This window comes from Sinocyclocheilus anshuiensis, unplaced genomic scaffold (assembly GCF_001515605.1).
Source record: "Sinocyclocheilus anshuiensis isolate Anshui unplaced genomic scaffold, SAMN03320099.WGS_v1.1 scaffold436, whole genome shotgun sequence".
Taxonomy (NCBI): domain Eukaryota; kingdom Metazoa; phylum Chordata; class Actinopteri; order Cypriniformes; family Cyprinidae; genus Sinocyclocheilus; species Sinocyclocheilus anshuiensis.
This window is the reverse complement of record NW_015560618.1, coordinates 1,153,746-1,178,212: the sequence shown is the minus strand read 5'-3', so window position 1 is coordinate 1,178,212 and position 24,467 is coordinate 1,153,746. Positions and strand designations below refer to the sequence as shown.

Sequence of the window (24,467 nt, the reverse complement as noted above, 5' to 3'; positions counted from 1 at the left end):
AATTTTTATGAATTTAGTTGATTAAACATGCATTTTGATGATTCTGATTTAATGAAACTCTTACACTGGTATACAGAATAAATAAAACATAACACACAAAATTTGGGAAAAATATAACTGATTTCATAGGGCCCTAGAATTCTTATTAAAATAATTTTTTGTATAGGCTCATCCTGACCAGCCCAACATAGTTTACCAATGGTGTGAGTTTGAGGCGGGACTGTTCAGTTCACCCAGTGGCAGATGAGGTCAAACTCAAATGATCCTGCTTGCTGTGGGAATTTCATTTGAGAGAGCCTCATTCTCACTTCGCTATTTATCCTTTTCACCCTTCCTCTTGTCATACTTTGTCCTCTAGCTGCATTTAAGAAGACCCATTTTTATTCTTGATGATGAGAGATTCTATTCTCTTATATGGGGCACAATCTGATTCAGAGTTTCTCTAGATGTTTGATCACCTCCAACCACTGGAAAACATCCATTGTCATGCCTGGCTGGAGAGGAAGGACGGTTGGAGAATTAGCGTTGACATGAATGGGCCATCATAGGCTGTTCAGAGACTGTAGGAAACATTAATTTCATTTTCAGGCTCACTTTCATGACCACTGGAAAACATCCATTGTCATGCCTGGCTGGAGAGGAAGGACGGTTGGAGAATTAGCATTGACATGAATGGGCCATCATAGGCTGTTCAGAGACTGTAGGAAACATTAATCTCATTTTCAGGCTCACTTTCATGAAGCCCAGATAGACTGGGGGGGACATTCAGTCAAAGTCAATGAATGCCTTGTTTTAAAGTCATTCCCTCTACAAAGTATAAAGGGAAATGGGCATTAATACCACCAATTGAATACAGCCAGGAAACCTTTTGTCCTTGTACTGCATTGACATAATACAGCGATGGCCTTCTGGTCTCATGTGTCCTGTTGTTGGAAACTTGTTTGCCTACCAGGATTCTTAATACCAGGATGTTAGAATGCCAGTTGCCATGTGGATGAGCCAGTAATGACTAATGTTCTCATAAGCTTCAGCTGTTCCTATGGCGATGGGGTCCCTGTGGGTCCCTGGCTAATCTGCGGTATACAACGTGAGCCTCCATGCGTGTTGCATTCTTTTGATAATGCCTGGAAACATTTGGTCAAAGAGTGTGTGATTGTCAGTGCACATGCCAGAATCTGACCACCAAGTTTAATGGACAAGTCAACAAGACAAATGTAATTAAAGGGGAAGTTTACCTGAAAAATGAAAATACTGTCATCGTTTACTGGCCGATATATCAGTACTTTAATCTTGGAAACCCCCTATTATTGGAAAGCTACATTTACAGAATAATTTATGGTCAATTGTTAATAATCAGTGTTGGGCAGTAACGCATCACTTATGCCGAGTTCACGCTGCACGATTTTCAAACTCGTCGGATCGCCGTTGTTTTCACACTGCGTGACTATCTGGGGTAGCATTCAGTTGCTGCTGTGTTCACATTGCACGATGGATCGGCGGCAGGGGGTTTCACACTGCATGACTTCACAATAGGAAGAATCGCCGACAGCTCTGTCTGGTCCGCAAACTACGTTTCACAACAAAACACACGCGAGAAGTGATAAGGAAATACTGAATTTATTTAATACACGAGTTTCACAATTTGAGTTGAATTACTGAAATAAATGAACTTTTCCACCACATTCTAATTTATTGAGATGCACCTGTAAACGATTAACAGGTGCAAGCGTATGCATAGTTTCTATTTAGGCTATAACACCTGTTTGCAGCGAACAGTGTTCTGTGAATGTTGATGCTTTAATAACAAATATTTATTGGGAGTGTGTATGCTGGGATTTCATGAATTTCATGGAGGAAAAAATTAACGCAACTAGTAATGTAACTAATTACTAATTACTTTTGAAATAAAGTAATCAGAACAGTAACGTGATTACTTTTAAAAGGAGTAATCAGTAATCAGTAATTTAATTACATTTTCAGAGTAACTTGCCCAACACTGTTAATAATACAGAGACCTGCACATGACAGGAACAAGATATTGTGGCCGTAAATTAAGAATTTGTTCCCAAAACTTAATATTTTTTCCATAATTTTAAATAAATTGTAGTTCTGAAATAAAACAAGGGAACACATTAATAAAATGAAAACACAAATAAATAAATCATGGGAATGTATTCTTAATTCGTGGCCACTATATCTATGTCATTTGTGGGGCATCATAAAATAAGGTGTTCCAGGAGCTAGAAATATTTGATATTTTGTGACGTTACATCCACACCACTAGGTGGCAGTGTGAGTCCAAGATACTGCAATATTGACCAGTGCAATGTAAACATTACCTATAAAGTGTAACTTTAAAGCACGTTCACACCAGGAATGATACTAAAAAGATAACTAATAATACCTGTAACATTTGTATGCCGCTTTAATTGCTAAAGCTCTTTAAAGTCAGGTGGATTCTGATTGGCTATCAATCTTTTTATCGTTCATTAGCTGGAAAAAAAAGTCATTCTGAAAGTGATTCCAACTATGTTTCTCCGTTTTTTTTCTTCTTTTTTTTTCTCACTATAGCTGTGGTCTGAACTTCCCCATTTTTAGAGTTAGAGTAATTAATAAAACTTTATAGTTATAGTTTTGGTCCTTGTTGAGTTTATTAGTTTACACTAGTAAGCACTAGTTTGTGCTTATTTTGCAATAAGCTATCAAAATCTGTCTCTGTCCTAAGGACTCCCAGGAGTTCCTGCGTTGTCTGATGGACCAACTCCACGAGGAGCTCAAGGAGCCCATTCCTGACCCCGAGGACCCAAACCAGGCTGTGGCCATGGATGACAGTCCCGATGAGGACAACCACAGCCAATCAGATGACTTCCAGTCCTGCGAGTCTTGCGGCAGCAGCGATCGTGCTGATAGAGAAGGCCCCAGAGTCCCAGAAGACATCAATGAAGCTGAGATGCTGATTTCAGAGCAGAACCAAAACAACCGAGACTGGCAGAAAGAGAAGAATCTCATCAACAACCTGTACCGTGCCGGTTCCCATGGCGACCTGGATAAAGACGTGGACACGACCAATGAGTCGAGGCCAATAATCAGCAGCCAAGGAGCCATTAAATGCCAGGGCCGAAATTCTGGTAAATGCAAGGCTGTTACTTCTATGCAGTTTTTTACACCAACATGTAAACGAACAGCCTTACAGGCTCCAATAAACTCATGTTGAAGTTTTTTTTTTTCCTTTGTAAAAAGTATACCGTGTGGACTGAATATTCTGAAATCATTTGATCTCATGGGTATTAGGGGTGCTCCGATTGATAAGCTACCAAACTATCACTACTACTATCGGCCGATAATCGCTTTGGGATGTTTGATCAGCGGTCTCTATAAAGGCTGATCTCATAAACCGATCTCAAGCTGATGACGCGCCTGCTGTAAGAGGTTTGGCATGACATGCAGCGGCACCGTCTCAGTCTATGTCCGGCGCGGCTGAAATAATTATAATGCTGAAGGTGAGGTACAATTCATATTTCTTCATTAAATAACTTATAAAGTAATTTGAAAACTCTCTGAGACATAAATTCACAAACAGCGTGAGTGAATCACCGCACACTCTCTCTTTCTCTCTCAAAATGTGCAAATGGCTTCAAATAACATCGCGTCTGCACTATAAGTGAGCTGCACAGTTGACACAGGAATTGTCACTTGCACAATCGAGGCAGTGTTGCATCGTCACTAAAGTACAAATTGCATTTTTTTTTAATTCTTGCCAGTGTTTAACCATTCAGCAATCGCGTGCTCTCCTGGAGACTGTGCTCATGCACACTCGGAAGTGCACACACATAACGCCAGGTTCACACATACTTCGTTTGCAGCGCGTACACGGTGCGTATTTTTCTGCGCTCATGTTAACGGATTAAAGCGTTCACACTGCACACGGTTGTGGTCCGGCAGTGTGTTCTATGAGTGGTGTGTCTGCAGCAGTGCAGAGATTGTTTCCACACCGAGTTTCCTGTGGTGCACGTGCTGAAGTAAAGTGACAGCGCATTGTTTACGGTAAATAAGAACATGGATTGACACGAAAATTTAGTAATTACACCATACATGCGTATAATTAAAGTCAGCTGTGTTTCACAGTCAACACATATGGCTTTTTAAAGAGCGCTTTTAGATAAACAAGGCAATAATAGATGGCACTCGTGGAGGTTGGAAAACAAAGTTCTGAATGAACCGCAGGATTGCTTGTAATAAAGATTTAAATGCAAAAGAAAAGGCAGTAGAGCTGACTGTTTCTGTCAATGGTAAGTTTTAATTTAGATTGTCTGTGATATAACATAAGAAAAGTAGTTTAAATGTTTTGCCACTTGCTTGAGCAACTTAATATGTAAATGTAGAAGTAAATGCAAAAGTAAAAAGCATTGAATGTGTTGCTTATATTTATTGCGTTTAAACACAATGGGCTAGTCTGTGAAAGATTGTATTACTGTACTGTGTAAAAAAAAAAAAGAATCACAATGCTGAAAAAGCATTTTCAGTAACAATGTTTGGATTTCAAATCAAAATAATGGATAAATGTTGTGTTTGGTGTAAACAGCCACGGATCAGTTGCAGACACTGTGCACAGTGAGCACCTGCTGCTTCTGCACCACTTACGTACCGTACCACACATGGACTTCATACGCACTGCAAACGGAGTATGTGTGAACCTCACATACAGCTCACGAAATCAGGCTTGAGCTGTGTATAAGCTATTGCGCAACAATTGCACGATTGTAAAAAGAAAAATTGCATGATCAAAAATTTAGGTGAGATAAATTAAATCAAATTAAAAGTTTCCCCTCACAAGAGTCACGTAAGAGGGCAATTCCTCCCATTTTCAAAAATGAAATTCAGGCCCTGAATAAATGTCTAAAAATCCTGATTGGAGTATCACTATAAATAATTCTACATTATAAAAAGAAGGCTTAAAAAGATCAGTATCGGTGATCGTATCGGCAGATGCTGTTTTCGGTGATCGGCCTCAAAAATCCTGATCGAAGCACCCCTAATGGATATGGTTATGTTTGCATCAGCTCTGTAATTCTGCATTCCAATGTTTTCGTGTTTTTACCCATTTGCAATTGCAAGCTTTTTCAAACCACTGAAATGAACTACAAAATACCTTCATTTTGGCCAGATTTTTGAAGTAGTTGAAATACATTGTGGCCAGTGGTCATTTTGCTTGCTTTTATTGACTGACTTGCTTGTTTCCACCTTGTTCAGACTCAAACTCTGAAATCCAGGTCAGCAGTACCATCAGACCACACAGTCCCAATGGAAATGAGGGTGTCACATCTAGACTGTCCAGCAGTCCCCCCAAATCCTCAATGTGGCCAAACCTGAGCTCTACTCACAAGAAAGGTACCAGAATTTGAGTAGGAAGCACTGCGGGACAGTTTAGGAGTTAGTTTAATTAAATGTATTCATTAGTGATGCACTGAAATGAAAATTTTGGACCGAAACCAAAATTTAAGGATGTACTTTGCTGAAAACCAAAACCAAAAAATAAATGTTATTTAGTGGTCTTTCAACTCCTGATGTTCATTCAGGTTTATTTCATGGTGTAACTACTAATGAGAAAGAGATTCATGTGCTGCTTGAATTGAGGCTACAGTGATCTGTCATGCCATGTTAAAGAGCATCAGAACCACATTTATTGTTTGTATTTTGTGATTAAATTGAGATAATTTGAAAGCTGAGACTTTGTTTCATATTAAAGTTAACAAAACACAAAGCTCATTGTGATTCTTGGATGGCAGCTGTACCTCCAATAATGTTTAGTGAAGTTCGTGCATCAACGGAAAACAGCATAGACTAAAAGATTGATCTTTAGATTTAAGAATCCATAGCAGTATTGATTAAAAGCGAGAAATCTATAGTGTTAATCCAGTTCTAGCATCCACACAGCTGACATGTTTACCTGTTGTAGTATCCAATTTATGTACACAAAATAAACTCTGACAGTCAAAACGTGGCATCCGAGAAACAGTTATTTAAACGTTACTGTTTCGGTCAACTATTATTGGTTGCCAAACTTTTGCTGCATCACTAGTATTAATAGGGGTCATGACACAGATATATATATATTTTTTTCATTATTTTAATATGTTCCTTGAGGTTTACTTATAATGTTAATAAAGTTGATATCTATACAAGGACGCGAATGAGCTGTTTAAACCAAACAAAAGCGAATGTTCTTTCACTCCATTTGTCCTGACGACAGAGGACAGACTCAAGTGCGGGGACTGTGTCAGAAAGTGAACATGCATCTGTATACTGTATCCAGTGTAGACAAGATAGCTGCAGTGATTGTAATTTCTGTATGCTTTTGACGCAACGTGTCGCATTCATCATGATCCAAGTGTCAGCCGTTGGCAGCTGAATGCCAGTGGGCGGGGCTTATGTCGCTGTGTTGCTCTGAAGGTGGTGTTTATGCAAACGACTGTGCCTATCTGATGTCACCTTTTGTCCCTATGAATCCAAAATGAGCTGTTTTCTGAAGGTTATTAGGGTTTCTGAGGTTTATGGTTTTTTTATTAATGATGAGGACATTTTAAGTTATGAAACTTGCAGGATGTATTAAGCATACAAAGACCTCTTCTGTATCAAAAGATCAAGGGAAATATGGTTTCTCATGTCATGACCCCTTAATGTAATAGTTGTGAGCATCACCTGAACTGTAACAGATTTGACATTGATTCTAAATGGTTGTGATGTGTAATGTTGACAGTACCCTCGTTCATCCCACCAAAGAGCAAGCGGCAGAGGAAATATCGCAGCATCATCTCTGAAGTGTTCGACGGCACCATTGTCAGCTCAGTTCAGTGCCTGACCTGTGACAGGGTGAGTAATCAGTGTGTTTTTCAACCTACAATGCCCCCAAATAACCTCACTTTAAATAAACAAAGAGAAAACAAGCATTTGATTCTTCAGTTGGCAGAGAAAGGTACTTAATTTTAAAGGGGTCATATGATGTTGTTAAAAGAACATTTATTTTGTGTATTTTACTCTACACTACTCAAAACTCGCGTTTGAATCGTCAGTGGCAAACTCTTTAATATAAAAAACGTCTGTGTTACAGTCTGTGAGTCAGAACAGCCGACATTGTAGTCTACTCTACCAGGATCAGGAAACAGTCCTCTATAAAATGTGCTGCACACATCTGAATATTTGGGTTGAATTGTTCTGGAACAGTGTTGTAAATGCAACTTAACCACTGATTTCTAGTCGCGTCCTCTTTTGGAAGGCCAAACAAAGTAGTTTAGCTTTCACAACGAAACACACAGCGTCACACACGGCGGGCTAGAGTGAGGAACGGCCGGCAGATTCGACGAAGGAGCGGCTGGCGGGCTAGAGTGAGGAATGGCCAGCGGGCTAGAGAACGGCACGGCCGGCGGATTCGACGAAGGAGCGGCCGGCGGGCTTTCGGCAACCACATGTGACGACCCCGTGCTGTACTCCGCTTCATCCACAGTGAAAGCTGATCCGGCGATCCACAGCGCGAAGTTAATGTATTTTCTCAGCGCCCAGCACGGATCAGCTCTAGGCATGACGAAGCGGATATCGCTTTCACAACAAAACACACAGCGTCTTCATGACATGGCGGCAGCAACAATACTACAGTGAGAATAAAAGTTATGCCTTCTTTCTTTGCGTGAACATTTGAGCGGCATTATGCAAATCTTCCCACATTGTGACGTAGACATGTGGGGGCGTGTTAGAACGAGGTGTTTTAGTGGGGCGTGGACCAGTCTTAACTTTTATAAAGAATATCTCTTTGGGTTTGAGACTTTAGTCTTTGCAACTTTAGGGATCTTATCTATTCACGAACAGCTTGTAACACTCCAAAGAGAAAGGACAATTTGAAATTGCATCATATGACCCCTTTAAAATGATTTCTGAAGGATCATGTGACACTGAAAACTGGACACTGAATGCTGAAGATTAATTACAGGAATAAATTATGCTTTAAAATGTATAAAAATAGAAAGCAGTTTTTAAATTGTACAAATATTTCACAATATTACTGTTTTTACTGTGTTTTAGATCAAATGGGTAAATGCAGTCTTGGTGAGCATAAGAGACTTTTTAAAAAACCTTTAAAAACACTTATAGAGTTGAACACAAGTGTATCTTATATATTTTATATAATGTTTAATGATCATGTGCAAAATGATTTGATAATCGTGTGAAAAAATAATCACATTTTTAGTATTCACTTCATTGTCATTGTCCACTTATGTAGTTCATTCACGAACATAAGTCATTTTGTTATAAATATCAACATTGTTTGCATATGAAAAATTGGTTACACTTTATTTTAAGGTGTCCTAGTTACAGTGTAATTATACATTTAAATTCTGAGTAATACATGTACTCACTATATGATTAGGGTTTGGCTTAAGGTTGCTTGCATGTAATTATGCATAATAAATTGTTATTATAATAGTAAGTATATGTAACGTGTAACAAGGACACCTTAAAATAAAGTATTACCGAAAAATTATCAGCTATAATAGAAGAAAATGGACATTTGAGCTATTTTGCAGTTGTTTTAATGGCTTTGTTATTGTTTCTGACAGTAGTTGCAGTTACAGATTAGCATTTTAAATTATGCTCCTCTGTTACTTGTCCTTCCTTTCTCAGGTTTCGTTCCTCCCACCAGACGGCTCTAGTCAAGGCTGGTTCGTGTGGAGAAGCCTACGCCCCTCAAGGCTGGGTTGCTTTCGTCATGGAATATATCAAGAGGTGTTATGCTGACATTTCTTTTTTGTGAGACTGTACCCTTGTGAAAAAGTACACTGAAGCATACTTTTAAAAAGAGTTCTTATTATGGAAATAATAAGTGAAGTAAATGAAAATGTATTATAGTTTACATTAAGATTAAATGCAGTTAGTTGAATTTAAGAATGTGTTTTTGACCCACTTCAGTAGGATTTGAGTACTTCTTTCGATGTAATTTCATAATTTATTCTATTACACTTGAAATACGGTTAATCTATATTGAATGTATTGATAAGCATCTATGGTCAACTAAACTATATTTAAATCAATTCTATTTGAACTTGTATGTTAATTTATTTGTAAGTACATATTTTTAATATTTAAAATATTATATACATTATATTAACTTTCATTATAATGTTAAACAACACACTACAATTAAAATTATAAGCAAATACTTTACATGTGCTTTAGTATGTTAGTATGTATTGCTTTAAAGCATGACAAGGTTAATAAAATGTACTTAAGTAAAACGTTTAATTTATAGTAATTTGGGTTACACTTTATTTTGTTACAGTGTAATACATTTAAGTACTGAGTAATATTAATTAACTACATATACTTACTATATGTTTAGGGTTTGGCTTAGGGTTACTTGCATGTAATTATACATAATTAATTGTTATTATTATAGTAAGTACATGTAATATGTGTAACAAGGACACCTTAAAATAAAGTGTTACCGTAATTTGACATTACTAAAAAGTGCATTATGAAAGTGTACTTAAGTCTGTTAAGAACCAGTCATAAAAATTGTACTCTTAAGAGGGTATTTATTTTATTATTAATTAATTTATATTATATTACTGCAGTTACAGTTTTTTTTTATGGATACTTTTAGGATTTGAAGTGCACTACAAATGCACATTCAATACAATTAGGTGCATAAGGGTATATTAAGTGCTGCCCTGAGTCATTATGTCCATAAAATATAAAGTCAATTGCAAGTATTTAAGCATGTATATAACATTGTATCCCAAGAAAACCGACTTAACATGTTTCTTTTGAATGATTGACCCTCACTGTTTATTTCTGCTCATTGATTTTTAGTTGGTTCTGGGGGCCTGTGGTCACGCTGCAGGACTGTCTGGCTGCCTTTTTTGCAAGGGATGAACTAAAAGGTTTGACTTTTTTTTTTCTTCCCCTCTCTCAAAGCTGAAATTTTGCTTTAAACCCAAATTAATCAATAGGACCTATTGAATAGGTGATTGTGCTGTTTAGAGTCTCAGATCTAGAAAAAGATGATGAATATGGATATCTTCATGACATTTGGTGTTAATATTTACCATATCAGTGGTGTAATTCTTACTGGTTGTTGTTGTTTTTTTCAGGAGACAACATGTACAGCTGTGAAAAATGCAAGAAGTGAGTATGAACTTGTTGGAGAACTTATTGAAGATGATGGATGCAGAAATGAAAGTGTTAATGTTGATTCTTTGGTTGTTTCAGGTTACGGAATGGGGTCAAATTCTGCAAAGTTCAGAGTTTGCCAGAGGTAGGTACACAGATGACCTATTGTGGTTATTATACAGGGTTAGGCACCACATTATTATTTGTTTGTCAGTGTTTGAAAAGACATCAGATTTACATAGGAAGTACACAAAATAATAAAAACACCACAAATAAAGTCCACAATGTCTTGGCCTTGTACCTAGTCTGTCTGAAAGGAACACAAAACCTGGGCCTTTGAGCAATAATAGTAATATAATGGGTAATAAAGTCTGGTGAGTCATCTGTTTCCTACATCCAGTGGATTTATGTTTGGAGAGAGACTAAGAATGCCTTCAAAATATAATATTGGCTGCCATCTGGTAAATATGCTCAGGGACCTGTAATGGCAAGAGCAGCCATCTTATGGGAGTCGTTAGATCTGCTGATTCTTCAGTACGTCTGTAGAATGGCCAAAGTATTTTACTGGGCCACCATGATAAAAAACCTCAACTGGTAGTACCACTCAGTCATGCTGTACAAATTGCCCAAGTAGTTATATTTTTATATGAACAGACGTGGCAGGTTTTTCTTGTTGGAAATTGTCAGCAAAATGTGATTTTCTGCTTTGTTGAAATCCTGTCTCCCCAACAGATTCTGTGCATTCATCTCAAGCGCTTCAGACATGAACTTATGTTCTCCACCAAAATCAGCACTCATGTGTCCTTCCCTTTGGAAGGCCTCGAAATGCAGCCCTTCCTGGCCAAGGACTGCTCCGCCCAGACCACCACCTATGACCTGCTGTCAGTCATCTGTCACCACGGCACTGCCAGCAGTAAGTCTTTTAGGCCAGGGAGATGGTCATAAATGTTTTCTTCTTATAAATTCATGTATCATTTACAGCAGTTGCACTAAGTAATATAAATTAGTATTGTTTATATATTTTTTGAAAAAAATAAAATAAAATTTAGAAATAAATGTAATAAATTATTGTGATTTATTTTACATTACTATAAGAGATGTGTACGTGGTTTCAGGTAGTGAAAGTTGAATACACAAAATAATGATCTTTAAAAAACCATCATATGACCCCTTTAATTCAATAATAGGGGAGTGGGAACATGAAATGATCAATTCTGATTCGAACACACATTGCATACATGAGCACCACAGCTCAGTGTGTGAGATATTTTTAATGCGATTTTTGCTTTAAGGTGGCCACTATATTGCCTATTGTCGGAACGAACTGAACCAGCTGTGGTACGAGTTTGATGACCAGAGCGTTACTGAGGTGTCTGAGTCCTGTGTTCAAAACGCTGAGGCATATGTGCTCTTTTACAAGTAAGACCATTTACAAACCAAGATTTATTTATTGCTCCTAACCCTAATTCTACTAACATCCCTCATATAACCTTTCAAACATAATCTATAAAATTATATTATAACATGAATATATATTATATAATAAATAACAGTAAATTTTGGTAATATCTCAATTGCGTTTGTATGTATATATGCATGTGTGTGTATCCTCTTTTAAAAAAAAAGATGTTGTCCTAACCCTCTTATATTCAAAATGTTTTGGTCTTGATTTTATTTTCTTTGAAATTAAATTATAAATAAATAAATTGATTGATTTAAATAAATAGATACAATTTTGAATTAAAATAAGTAAATTAATGATTAATAAAATAAATACATCTAACAATACAGTACTATACTGAGTAGAAAAGGAATGTAATAATGTAACTTGATAGAAACTAAATATTTTGTTGCATTTATAATTTTATAGTATAATTACTCTCTTGGCGGGTCTTCCAGCCACTTCTATCAAACCTCTACAATTAATCCAAAATGCCGCTGCAAGATTAATCTTTAATGAACTGAAAAGAACGCATGTCACACCTCTGTTCATCAATTTGCACTGGCTACCAGTAGCTGCTCGCATTAAATTCAAGGCATTAATGGTTGCCTACAAAACCACCACTGGCTCTGCACCCATTTACCTAAATTCATTGCTTCAGAGTTATGTGCCCTCTAGAAGCTTGCGTTCTGCAAGTGAACGGCGTATTATTGTGCCATCTCAAAGAGGCACAAAATCACTTTCACTGACTTTTTCATTAACTGTTCCCTCCTGGTGGAATGACCTGCCCAACTCAATCCGAGCAACTGAGTCCTTAACCATCGTCAAGAAACGACTAAAAACACTTCTGTTCCCCCTTTATTTGACCCTCTAACTCTAGCACTTTCTATTATATTTTAATTCTACTTTATCTATATTTATCTTTTATTTTTTTTTTTATTTAAAAAAACAAAAAACAAACAAACACTAGCTTTCTATTTTTTATATTCTATCTACTTGTTTTTCTTTGTATGTATGTGTGTATATATGTGTGTGTGCGTGTATAATATATATATATATGTATATGTGTGTGTGTGTGTATATGTATATATGTGTGTGTGCGTGTGTGTGTATATGTATATATGTGTGTGTATATGTATGTATGTGTATGTGTGTGTGTGTATATATATTTTATTGTCCTCATTTGTAAGTCGCTTTGGATAAAAGCGTCTGCTAAATGACTAAATAAATGTAAAAAAAAATTGGGTCTTTACGCTAGAAACTACACAGATGGCTTCTGAATTTTAGGATGGGGTCCCTCGCATGATGATCTTCAAATTTGGGGAAGCGTGGCATCTAAAAGATTAAAAATCCCTGGCCTATGCAACCCGTTAAAATGGAATGGAATAAGGCCTTGCAAAGTGGCTAATGGCTTAATAATCCTAATTTAAAATGTTATTGTTTTTTTTTTTTTAGTTATTTTTGCATTATTTATTAAATAGAGTTTTAAATCTATTAAATAATATGACTTCTCATAATTATGTTTGCCTATTGATTCTTTTTCTAGTCTTTCCTGGTATAGTCATGAACAAACAATGATCTAAGATGCAGCTGTTTTTTAGGTAGAAAAGCTCAAGGTTATGTTGAGCAGGACAAACGGCCTTGAGTCTGACTGTAAATCTCAGTGCTGTGGTGAAACGTTTGTGTTGACAGTTTGAATGGTGCTGATGTCACTTGTGTGTGTGTGTAACAGGAAAAATAACGATGAGACTAAGAAGGAGAGGCGGAAGGTGACCAGTCTGCTCAACATGATGGAGCCAAGCCTCCTGCAGTTCTACATCTCCCGCCAGTGGCTGAACAAGTTCAAAACCTTCGCTGAGCCAGGACCCATCTCCAACCATGACTTCCTGTGTGCCCACGGAGGTGAGGACCACTCTTATGAAGATCTAGGATCAAGTATTTTATACACCACAGATATGACTCCACACCAGATATAATTGCAGATTCTACCAGCATTACAAAAGTCAAGTGCTGCCACATCCTTTTCACTGATTATGTTTGTTTTTACTCTCTTCCTCTCCTTTTCACTTAAAAAGTGCAGTATGAGGTCAGCGAATAAATGCGAATCTCTTCAGAAAGCATTTTTGTCCCCTTGATCTGATTTGTTTGAATTGAGTCAAATGAATTTGAAGGAAAAGATCTGACAGAGGAACAAAGATATAAGAAGTTCCCTATGAATTATTTATAAATCTTCTTGCATGCTGTTTCATGTTGACTTTCAGGGGACAGATGCCCATTTTTTTGTCATAAGACTAGGAAAACTAATTATCTGTTGGTTAAAACCTCTTGTTTTTCTTCTTCTCCAACAGGAATTCCACCAAATAAAGCCTCGTCTGTTGACGATCTTGTTATGATGCTTCCCCAAAATGTATGGGACCATCTGTATAGCAGGTAAAAATTGTTAACTGCTCTTTTCATAACTTCCAGTGGAACTTCAGTTTCTTATGAAATGCTAATTGGTGACTCGTTGTCTAATAGGTATGGAGGCGGCCCCGCTGTCAATCACTTGTATGTCTGCCACACCTGCCAGAACGAGATCGAGAAGCTGGAAAAACGTCGCAAGAATGAGCTGGACATGTTTGTTCGGGTAGGAGCCGCAGTGACATCCTAGATTAAGAGGACATGTAGAGTGAAAAATGTCTGTTCTTTTTGGGTTGGTCTAACGCCTGCACTGTTATCTGGCCTATTAATGCGTGCACAGACCTCACACCCCCCACCACCAACACCCTCTTAGACTGAGAACAGAAGTGTGACCCCTGCCCCTCCCCCCAAAATTGTGCTCATTATTAATGCATGAGAACAAAAGTGCTTGATTTCAGCCAGAGATGCTTTGCTTAGTTTAAGTTAAGGCCAAATGACTGATAATATAGACTTTCATGTAGTTATGTGCCTATATTAAAATTCTCTCCGATACCAGCTGATAACCAGACATTTAGGGCTGCAAGTAATGATTAATGTCGGTGTTGATTAATTTGTGCAGAGCAGAACCAGAAATGTTTCTAGTAAACCCACCACTCACACTACTTGTACTATAAAATGACTACATTTACATTGTGTTAGACAGTATAAAAGACTCAAGGTGCAGGTGCAACGATGAAAGGTCTCTGACTAGTGCATGTTCACGTAGAAAAATTATAGAAAAGCAGTGCAGTACAATGCGTTCTGTGTTCTCTGTGCCTTATAGGAAGCAGTATCTTATGTAAGCCATAGACGGCAATGTAGTTCACTAGGATTTGGAACAGAGCTTCTGTCTCAGTTTATGGTGTTATTGTTTGGCTGCAGTGAGTAGGATGATATTTTATAAAGAAACACTCAGGAAATGGTATCTATCTCTTCATGTTTTTTTTCTCTTTCCCCATCTTTTCTGTCCTTCATGTAGCTCAATAAGGCGTTTCAGGAGGAGGAGTCTCCTGTGGTGATATACTGTATCAGCATGCAGTGGTTCCGGGAATGGGAAGGCTTTGTCAAAGGCAAGGACATAGGTAAGTCATTTCTCATCCCTGCTGCTGATACTTCTGAAAGTTTGAAATTGAATATTAGCATTATGTTTTGCAGTTATTGATGACTAAGGAGTTCTTGAAGAATTTCATTATAGATTTTGTTTGCTTTTCTCTTTTGTTTGGGGTATTTGGTGTGTTTCTGATGATGGTCTTGTATCTTTCAGACCCACCAGGACCAATTGATAACTCCAAGATTGCTGTAAATAAAAATGGACACATCACATTAAAACCAGGTAATGTTTAGGATCAGGATTTTTTTTATTTTTTTTTTACATTTGTCATTTCTTTTAAAGTCACCGTAAAATTCGTAACCCTTTTTGCTAAACTGAATAACCAATTCTGTCATCATGTCGTACTAAACCTCTATGGTTTTCTTTCTTCTATGAAACATACAATAGTGTTTAATGTTGTTTGAACCTGAAAGTTCCTCAAAATATTGTTAAAGTTGAATAACATTAGGTTAAGTCATTTTTGAGTGAACTGTCCTTTTAGTAAAGTAAATCAGGTCAATATTAGCTTTAAGTTTCAAATATAGCTGCACAGTAATGGTTAAAATGATTGATTATTTTGCTCAAAAATTATCATTGTAATTATTAATCACAGTTGTTTTATTTGAGAAACTTCTTTTTAGATTTAATCAGATTAATTGCACTTTCACATAAACACAAATCTTGAGTTTATGCTTTAACATACTCTGTAACAAAACCTTGAAAAGCTTCTCAAAAACTAAAACCATACAATTCCTATTATTGATTAAAATAATTCCAAATCCTGTTAAAAGGATTGTTCACCTAAAAATGAAAATTGTCATAATTTACTCACCCTCAAGTTGTTCCAAACCACGATCAAGGCTCAGAAACGTAGCTAGGACATTGTTAAAATATGTGACATCAGCGGTTCAACCGTAAGTTTTCAAAGCAACGAGAATACTTTTGTGCGCAAAGAAAACAAAAATAACGACTTTATTCAACAATTCGTCTCCTCCGCGTCACCCTGTAGTGCCATTTTGGAGAATATCCACTGAACGTAAACAACGTATGCTGTTCTGTGTCAGCCGCACCACGCGGATACATTGTTTATGTTGTTTACACTTTGATCAGAACATAAACAACGTATCCGCATGGTGATGCTGACACTGAACAGCATACGTTGTTTACGTTCAGATCAAAGCACGCGCATACGTCGTGATACTTTCCAAAATGGCGCCAGGGTGATGCGGAGGAGACGAATTTTTGAATAAAGTCGTTATTTTTGTTTTATTTGCGCACAAAACGTATTCTCGTAGCTTCGAAAAATTACGGTTGAACCCCTGATGTCACATGGATTGTTTTAACGATGTCCTTACTACGTTTCTGGACCTTGATCGTGGTAATTACATTGCTGTCTATGGGGAGGGTCAGAGAGCTCTCGGATTGCATAAAAAATATCTTAATTTGTGTTCCGAAGATGAACGAAGGTCTTACAGGTTTGGATCGACATGAGGATGAGTAATGAATGACAGAATTTTCATTTTTGGGTGACTTCCATAGTATTTTTTTCCATACTATGGAAGTCAATGGGTATACATTCTTCAAAATCCAAGTTCTGATTGGGGTTTTAAGCTCTTGATATCTAAATGCTTGTGGAGACAAAATAAAAATAAAAAAACACACTTTGACTTCGTGTTTTTTTTTTTTCGCCATACTATGGAAGTCAATGGCTACACACTCTTTAAAATCCAAGTGTGATTGGGATTTTAAGCTCTTGATATCTAAATGCTTGTGGAGACAAGGAAATAACAAAGAATTAACCAGCGTGCCAATATCGCAGTTGATTATGCTTAATTAATCGATAGAAGCAGAAATCGTGATCACGATTAAAATCAGATTAATTATTCAGCCCTGCAATTCAGTAGTGTACCTGCTTGTTTCAAGTACCTATCATTAACACGTTTGCTCAAAAAACATGCGTTTTGCTTCTTTTCTGCTTTAACAGGTGCCGATTCAGGTCAGATATCTGAAGAGACCTGGAACTTCCTCCATTCCATTCACGGAGGAGGGCCGGTGGTGACCGTGCGGCCCAGTGTCAGCCATCAGGAGGCCGAAACTTCCCAGGCAGAGGAGAAGATCGAAGTGGAGACGCGCTCAGTGTAGTTGTGCTGCGATGCTGCTGGAACGCAAGGGGACCGAGAAACACTTATTATTTTGCACTTCACTCTTGTTTTCAAACATTCGAGCAAAGGACCTTACAGCTTCACCTCAGCATACACACTTCTGCCACACTCTCCATACCCTTTATGACTGTTCTTTATAGCAGATGGATGGATTAAACGTCCTCCAGTGTGCTTTATATTTGTATATATCGTGCATATCCATTTCCTCTTGACACTAGAAGCCAATTAGACTTAAGGCACAGTTTCACGGTCCATTAATGCATTTGATTTCTATGTGCAGCTGCGTTCATGACAGATTTTGCTTCGCCCAAACCAAATGGCCCATGATTTGTGTACACCGAAAATGAATTCCACTGCATCTGTAGATATTTTTGAGGCACTGCCTCGATTAAGAACACAAAATAATATGTTGTCTTAGTGGATGAAAACTTCATGTTTTGGGTATGAAGGGATACTAAATGCTACGTAGTCTCAGGAAAGAACATTTTTGTTTTGCACTGTACTGTAGATTCAAAAGCGTGCATGCTTCAGCTCTGATGTTCGATATGTATTTGAATGTACTAGTACTTAAAGAACACATGCACTAATGTTATTTATTCCAGAGGGGTATGATTATTCTGGCATTCATGGACGTTTCCTTTGTTCGAAAATGATTCGACGAGCTAAATCGAAGCAGAATGCACCGCTAATAAGAATGATGTGGCACATTATGCTGGCAAGAAAATCAATTCCTCATTTTTATTTGTGTTGCATAGCTGTGCCACTGAGTTGCATGGAGATGCAAACAATAAGGTGCACATTTGAACACATCGTTGGCTGTCTTGTTTAAAAATGCTATGTGAAAGAAAAAAATCCGATCAATTAAATCCTGCTGCCTCACATGTGTACATTCAAGGCATTATTTAATGTATAGAAGGATGTGATGTCGTTTTTCAATATTAATTGTCCAGAGACGAAAGCTGTATCTGAGTGGCTACTATTAAATCGGAAACTTATGCTGTCGATATCTGTCATCATTCTTCTGAAATTCAAGAAATTAATATTTGTTAAATTGCTCTGTAAATGGATACATTTCACAAAAACACGTCCAGGTAGCATTTCACCCCAAAATCAATTCAAAATAATACATTTTCAATTTGAAAATAGAAGAGGAAGCTTGTTTAGGACATTTTGAGAGGAAAATTAAGCACATTTCCACCCAAGTTCTCGTTACCGTAAAACGTCCAGACATTTTTTTTTTTTTTTGTATTTCAGTTAATCTTATGATTTTCTTTTCTGCAAAAACAGTAAAAATCCTTGTGCAAGGGACTCCCATCCTAAAACTTAAAATCCATTTATATCATTATTTTGTATAAAACATTTATACTGTAAAAAATGTATATTATGAACATGTCAAAATATTGTTCTGAAAATATTAGTTTCAAGTTACATTTATTCTATTCATTATATTACTGTAATGTTAGACATGTTATTTACTTTAATATTTTATGAAAAATAATTTTCATTTATTTACTATTATTATTTTTATCATATACATATATATATATTTATTTATTTATTTATTTTTTACTTTTTCTTTAACATATCCATGGATCCCTTAGCACTCCCTGGGGGTCCCCAGACCCTAGTTTGAAAACCCCTTTGTAGAAAACGCTTGAAAATACAGTAACAGTGAGGAGACTGTCTTACAATTCGAGCCATTCTTTTGATTGTGAACTTAATTAACTGACCTCAGCCTGACATACAATTAAAGTAGTTTACTGAGCCCTAAATAGCACTGGTGCAATCTAGCCACTATTTCCACTTGTAGACCGATCAAGAGAACATAATAGTGCATTCTTCAGTACAATATGCTACTCATCATCAGGCTGACATGCTCTGTCAGCTCAGTGCTGACAGCAGAGCTCTTGAGAGCCAGTCATTATGAAAGCAGCGAGCGTGTGGGCCGCGGCTGCTGTCCTGTACAGTATCGCAGTGAGCGGGATTGTGGGATTCACATTCACAGCAGCACCGAGAGAGAAAAAAAAAACATGGCGGCTGCCGAATGTGCAGCAAACGATTTGCGGAAGTGAGGTAAGTGTAATTCTGTAGCTTCATAAACCCGTTTACATTGAATTATCCGTCACTCAAGTCCAATTCCCCGACTTTATCTCGAAATTAAAGCAGACTCTGCTTCAGGAACCGCTCCGAGTGTAGCGGTTCGAGCGGATTTGATGAGCAAAGTTGTTGCGGCTGATCAGTTGTGTATGTTCACGCTGCCCCCGCTCCTCTGCACTGTTCCACGCTAGCCTGTTAGCTTCCACCTTTAGGCCCTTTTTAATCTTCAAAAGTCATTTACTCACTTAACGTTACTCTGCTGTTTGCGTTTATTTGACATCGGGAAACAGCATTTTATCCGTTCGTTAACAAGTGTTATGAATGAGCGTTAAATAGGGTGCGCCAAATTCGTTAGCATTAGCATGCTAAAGTGAGTCTGTATCATCTTTATTAGCGCTCTTAGCCAAAATGCTAATTAGTGGCCGAGTTGTGGAAAAAAGAAACCTAATTGTTTGGTTCTCGTTGTTGCGTGGTTATGTACACAATGAATATGTTTTGTTATTTGTTGCGCGAAATAAGTGGAATTGCGCATCCTGTGAATGCAGTAGTTAGCAGGTGAGCTAATAAAACCCTGCGGACACATTTGTTTTGTTCAGTTAAACTGTTAGTTGTGTCTTAAAAGCATATTTTTTTAATAAAAGATTTTAGGAGGTGCGTGAAGCAAACGTGTTGCACTAGAGACTAATTCAAAAGTTGAGCTCCGCTCGGAAGTCACCGGAGCTGGAGAAACTTGCACCGGGGTGTTTGGGAGGCAGCCGGGGCTGCACATCATGCCGAGCCGCGCGGATGCGGTGTTGCCGGAGAGGCCCGTTAAATGCAGTTGAAGGAGAAACTGTTTCTTCTCACGCCCGTTCTAGATAAAGACGGTGAGTTAATAATCTGTAGTAGTGCTTGGAGCACTCTTTGTTAGTGTGTGAGGTTTATTAGCGCAAACCCGTTTCTGAGGAAAACATCACATTCTGAGAACAGGCTTTAAATGAGGATTTAGCATTTTTCAAACACGGAGCCAAACTGGGTTCTCTGAAACCACTGCGACGAGCAATTTAGAAAACGTGCTGAGCCGCACAGAGGGCGAGTGCTTCCCTCCGCGAGTCCGCGTTGTCATTTGGGCTGGGCTGGAGTGTTTTGTGATGATAGTTCATTGGCGAGCATGTGTCAATTTAAAGTTCTTCGCCACGCGCGCGAGTTGTACGATCATTCAGGAAGTTTAAAATTCTTAACGCGTGCTGCGCGAGCTGCAGAATGACAACTTCATATTTGACGTCTCTAAAAACAGTCCGAGTGAGTTTGAGGGCAGTTGGCGGTTATCTCGCCATTCTGGGATGAGCTTCTGTTAGCACCATAGACTGTGGTTAGCACCTGCCAGCGGCTGAGGTAGTAGTGTCCAGTGTTGCCAACCAGTGTTGCCAACTAATTTTCAGTGGAAGTTGCTAAAGGAAGGTTGATTTGTTGCTAAATGACATTTTGATGTCATCATGTGATGACGCCATTCCGTAATCATGACGCAAAATTGTGTCACTGCATCAAATCTCAACCCAAAAAAAATGTTTTATTTAGGTTTGTTAATAAAATAATGTAAATGCATAATATAATATTACAATGTAAATAACTGTATTTTTAAATACAACATTGAATTATTGAACAATTTAAGATTTGTTATTAGCTAGTAAACTAGTAAAACTATACATTCTGAACAAGTATAATTTTAAGCAGTGTATTAGTAGTTAGTTAGTATGCTACACTCTTAAGAAGAGTCTGTAAAAACAGGGCACAATCTTACTATGTTAAAGGCAGAGTGAGTGATTTTTCAAAAACAATTTAGAAAACTGATTCGGGCCGAATCGCAAAACAAACTTAGCGCTGGAGAGAACTCAAGGACGCCGAGGTTGCTTTGTTTCTTCTCAATAGGTGAGTAACACCATGTCTACAACAGCTAAAGTCTGCCTACACTGGACACGATCAAACGACCATTGAAAACCATTTGAAATTTGTGTCAGCATGTCATAAATAGAACCCGGCAGCAGTTTTCTGTCGGGTATTTGTTGCGCCGCACCGTTCACGTCCGTAGAATCAACATTGGCTACCAGAAATCACTTACTCTGCCTTTAATATGACGGAATTTTCTGTATTGATTTTATTTTATTTTTTACCTGCATTTTAAATTGCGCATTGTATTTTGTGTTTTTGGGTTACAGGGTTACAACGTATAATGGATAACAGATATGTCCTGGAAAATTACTAGTACCTTTTCCATTTTTCTAGCTATTTTTCTAACAGTGTACAAACTGATCAACAATCACAGGTACAAGCTACTAACAAGGTTTATCATAAATGAACAATGATTCAATGATTATTATTATTAAATTGAACAACTGAAAACAGCAGCTCAATTAATTCATGTGTTGTGTGTACTGCTAAGCATCTTTGGTTTCCTCTTTTTTGTGTAATTTAGCTGGAAAATGTCGTTTTATCGTTTGAGTGTCACATATCAAAAGTTGCTAAAAGTTGCCAAATAAATTTTAAAAACAGCTAAATTTGTTGCTAGGTGCTTTTGGAAGAAAAAGTTGCTAGGGTAGTCTGAAAAGTTGCTAAATTTAGCAACAAAATTGCTAAGTTGGCAACACTGGTAGTGTCTGTTCTTGTTTAGACAAAATTGTGTCGATTATAATATGTCCATTGTCTCTTTGATTAATTGGATGAAAATAGCCAAATACAGTCATTTTTAATAAAACATTTAAATCTATTTCTTCCAAAATTCCACATCCTGTCCAATGTTGTTCTCAAAACGATATGCAATTTGAAGGCATAGTAGGCTGTGTGCTAACATTATGTGCAAAAAGGGAAAACTTGAAACTGAAATATAAAAGTTAAAAGCACTAAATTACAAATAAAGAAAAACAAAAACAGAGACTTTAACTTGTACAAGGTAGGGGGAACGCACATTCACTTATGTTTACATTTATACTCCATTACAGAGTAGACTTGTCACTGCTCTCAAAAAATTAATAGTTACTTGTTAAATGTATTTGTAATGTAATGTCTTTTTATCATTATGCTTAATATTTAACAACAAATAGTTTAGAAAAATGTAAATTGTATATGCTAACAATACAACCGTAAAATGTAAGTGCTGAGGAAAATGTCTCAAATGCATTAAACAACACACATTTGCCAGAGTGCCTGACAGGGCAAGCTACTTTAAACGAAATGCTTTTATTGAAGCGCTTAATATGACACATTCTGACGTTTAGGACAACTTAAGTTGTGCACTTTTCCCGCAACTGGTCACTCTTTGTTCTTTGTTTGTTTTTTTTCCCAGATGCTTTTTGTCCATATAAATGTTATTCGGTGTTATTGGCAGATGATATCTTTGCATAGAGCACACTGATTAATAAACATCCCTAAAAAATGCATATTTGCATTTTGTAAATTGAATTGCAGTGTGTTTCCGAATAAAGTTTATTGTACAGTTCCTCCTGGTTGAGGCATCATACATCAGTATATAATGTCCATACATATAGCTAATGTCCATCTGAAGACTTATAATGATATTAAAGCAATAGTTGCTTCACAAATAAAAATCTTGTCATTATTTAGACTAGAAATTTAAGTTGTCATTCACTAAAGTCGACCTTAGCTTAAATCTTATTTACCTTCATATTCACATTAAAAAATGGTGGATGTATGTGATGTGCTAGCATTAGGGGTTGAACGACTTCTGATTTTTTAAAGTCGACTTTTATGTGATGAAAGTCGAGTCGAAGTCGACTAGTCGCTGATGACGTCGTTAATGAACAAATAGGTCTGGAGCTGTGACAAACACCTTGTGCACAGCTATGGCATATGACACAGCGCTGCCCACATGGCTATTGCTCCTATAACAGCTAATTTTTATCAGTTCTTTTGTCTTTGGGTCGTTATATTTCTCACAGATTTCTGCTCGTTCTAAATCAGATACAGATAAAGTAGCACAGTAAAGATTACATTCATATGAATGCATTAGTGAGAGCGATTGCGTGTGTGAATTAATTCTACCTGGCAGCGTCTCTATACTAGTAGTGAAGTTGTGGGATTTAGTTAAGAAATATATGCTTGAACTTTTCAGTTTCTAAGCTATTTTATTGAGAAATACCAGAACAGTGTTGACAATACATTTCCGCGCTGAATGATTCTGTGTGCGCGTGATGTACAAGCTATGTGTGTGTTACAGTGCAGCAGCGCATTAGATTAGAACAGCAATTAACTTACCTGTACAATAAGATGTTTAAAACGTGCATTCTCCTGTTCAATTTCGAGTATCCAGTTATAATCACACATGTCTTGTGGAGCGCTTTCAGAGTATGCATTTATTTGTCATTTTAACTGTTTGGAAACGGAGCGTAAATGTGGAAGTCCTTCAAAGATTTCTTATCCTGTTGCACCCTCTATAGGACCAGCGACTAGTCGACGTCAAGCTTAAAGCGTCATGGCAGAGCATTGAAGTCGATGAGTCGGTGCAACCCCTAGCTAGCATTGACGTCATTGATGTGCCATAAACGAACAAGATGAGCCATTGTATACTGACTTAAATTTCAGTCCAATTCAGGAAGACTTGAAATATAGGCTAGTGCACAAGTTATATAGACTACTTCGCTGATGCTTTTGTAGTATCCCCTGCAAAAGATGAACAGAACACTGGTTTGGAGTAATATGAGGATAAGTACTGACAATCGCAGCTTCTGTCAAATCGCGATCTCGATTCCATTTCGATTTATCGTGCAGCCCTAGTACATAATGTGTGAATTACTCTTTCTACTTTTAACTGTCCAGCTTTGTCTTGGGTTAATGCCAGGTGGCATGAAACGTCTCCATTGGCTGTCATAAGAACAATAAGAGCCGCTGCACAGATGGGCTGCTGGGGTCTCAGGGATTCCTCTAGTGTGTGTTTAGCGTTAACTAATGCAGGCTGTAAACTGGAGATTCTGGTTCTGTTAAAATTGAACAAGGACTGACATCTCTATTTTTAATTAATTTATTTATTTTTAAGATTTTGAGTTCAAATTTATTAGCTGATTTTATCCCAGAGATTTATACGTAT

General features: G+C 37.3%; 2 protein-coding genes across 2 annotated transcripts in view; both read left to right on the top strand.

Annotated features, from left to right (window-relative positions):
* Positions 1 to 18,288, top strand: part of LOC107681685 (ubiquitin carboxyl-terminal hydrolase 33-like) — a 32,007-nt gene extending 13,719 nt beyond the window's left edge. The window contains exons 10-26 of the mRNA XM_016478002.1: positions 2,726 to 3,128; positions 5,251 to 5,388; positions 6,758 to 6,870; positions 8,074 to 8,097; positions 8,613 to 8,617; positions 8,674 to 8,775; positions 9,862 to 9,932; positions 10,143 to 10,176; positions 10,261 to 10,306; positions 10,894 to 11,074; positions 11,454 to 11,580; positions 13,335 to 13,504; positions 13,951 to 14,032; positions 14,120 to 14,228; positions 15,021 to 15,123; positions 15,306 to 15,374; positions 17,116 to 18,288. Of these exons, the coding sequence (XP_016333488.1) occupies positions 2,726 to 3,128; positions 5,251 to 5,388; positions 6,758 to 6,870; positions 8,074 to 8,097; positions 8,613 to 8,617; positions 8,674 to 8,775; positions 9,862 to 9,932; positions 10,143 to 10,176; positions 10,261 to 10,306; positions 10,894 to 11,074; positions 11,454 to 11,580; positions 13,335 to 13,504; positions 13,951 to 14,032; positions 14,120 to 14,228; positions 15,021 to 15,123; positions 15,306 to 15,374; positions 17,116 to 17,273 (1,935 nt within the window). The 3' untranslated portion in view covers positions 17,274 to 18,288. The remainder of the gene's footprint in view (positions 1 to 2,725; positions 3,129 to 5,250; positions 5,389 to 6,757; positions 6,871 to 8,073; positions 8,098 to 8,612; positions 8,618 to 8,673; positions 8,776 to 9,861; positions 9,933 to 10,142; positions 10,177 to 10,260; positions 10,307 to 10,893; positions 11,075 to 11,453; positions 11,581 to 13,334; positions 13,505 to 13,950; positions 14,033 to 14,119; positions 14,229 to 15,020; positions 15,124 to 15,305; positions 15,375 to 17,115) is intronic.
* Positions 18,289 to 19,166: 878 nt separating this feature from the next.
* Positions 19,167 to 24,467, top strand: part of LOC107681788 (ZZ-type zinc finger-containing protein 3-like) — a 28,648-nt gene continuing 23,347 nt past the window's right edge. Inside the window, exon 1 of the mRNA XM_016478119.1 lies at positions 19,167 to 19,366. The gene's annotated coding sequence lies outside the window, so the exon portion shown is untranslated. The remainder of the gene's footprint in view (positions 19,367 to 24,467) is intronic.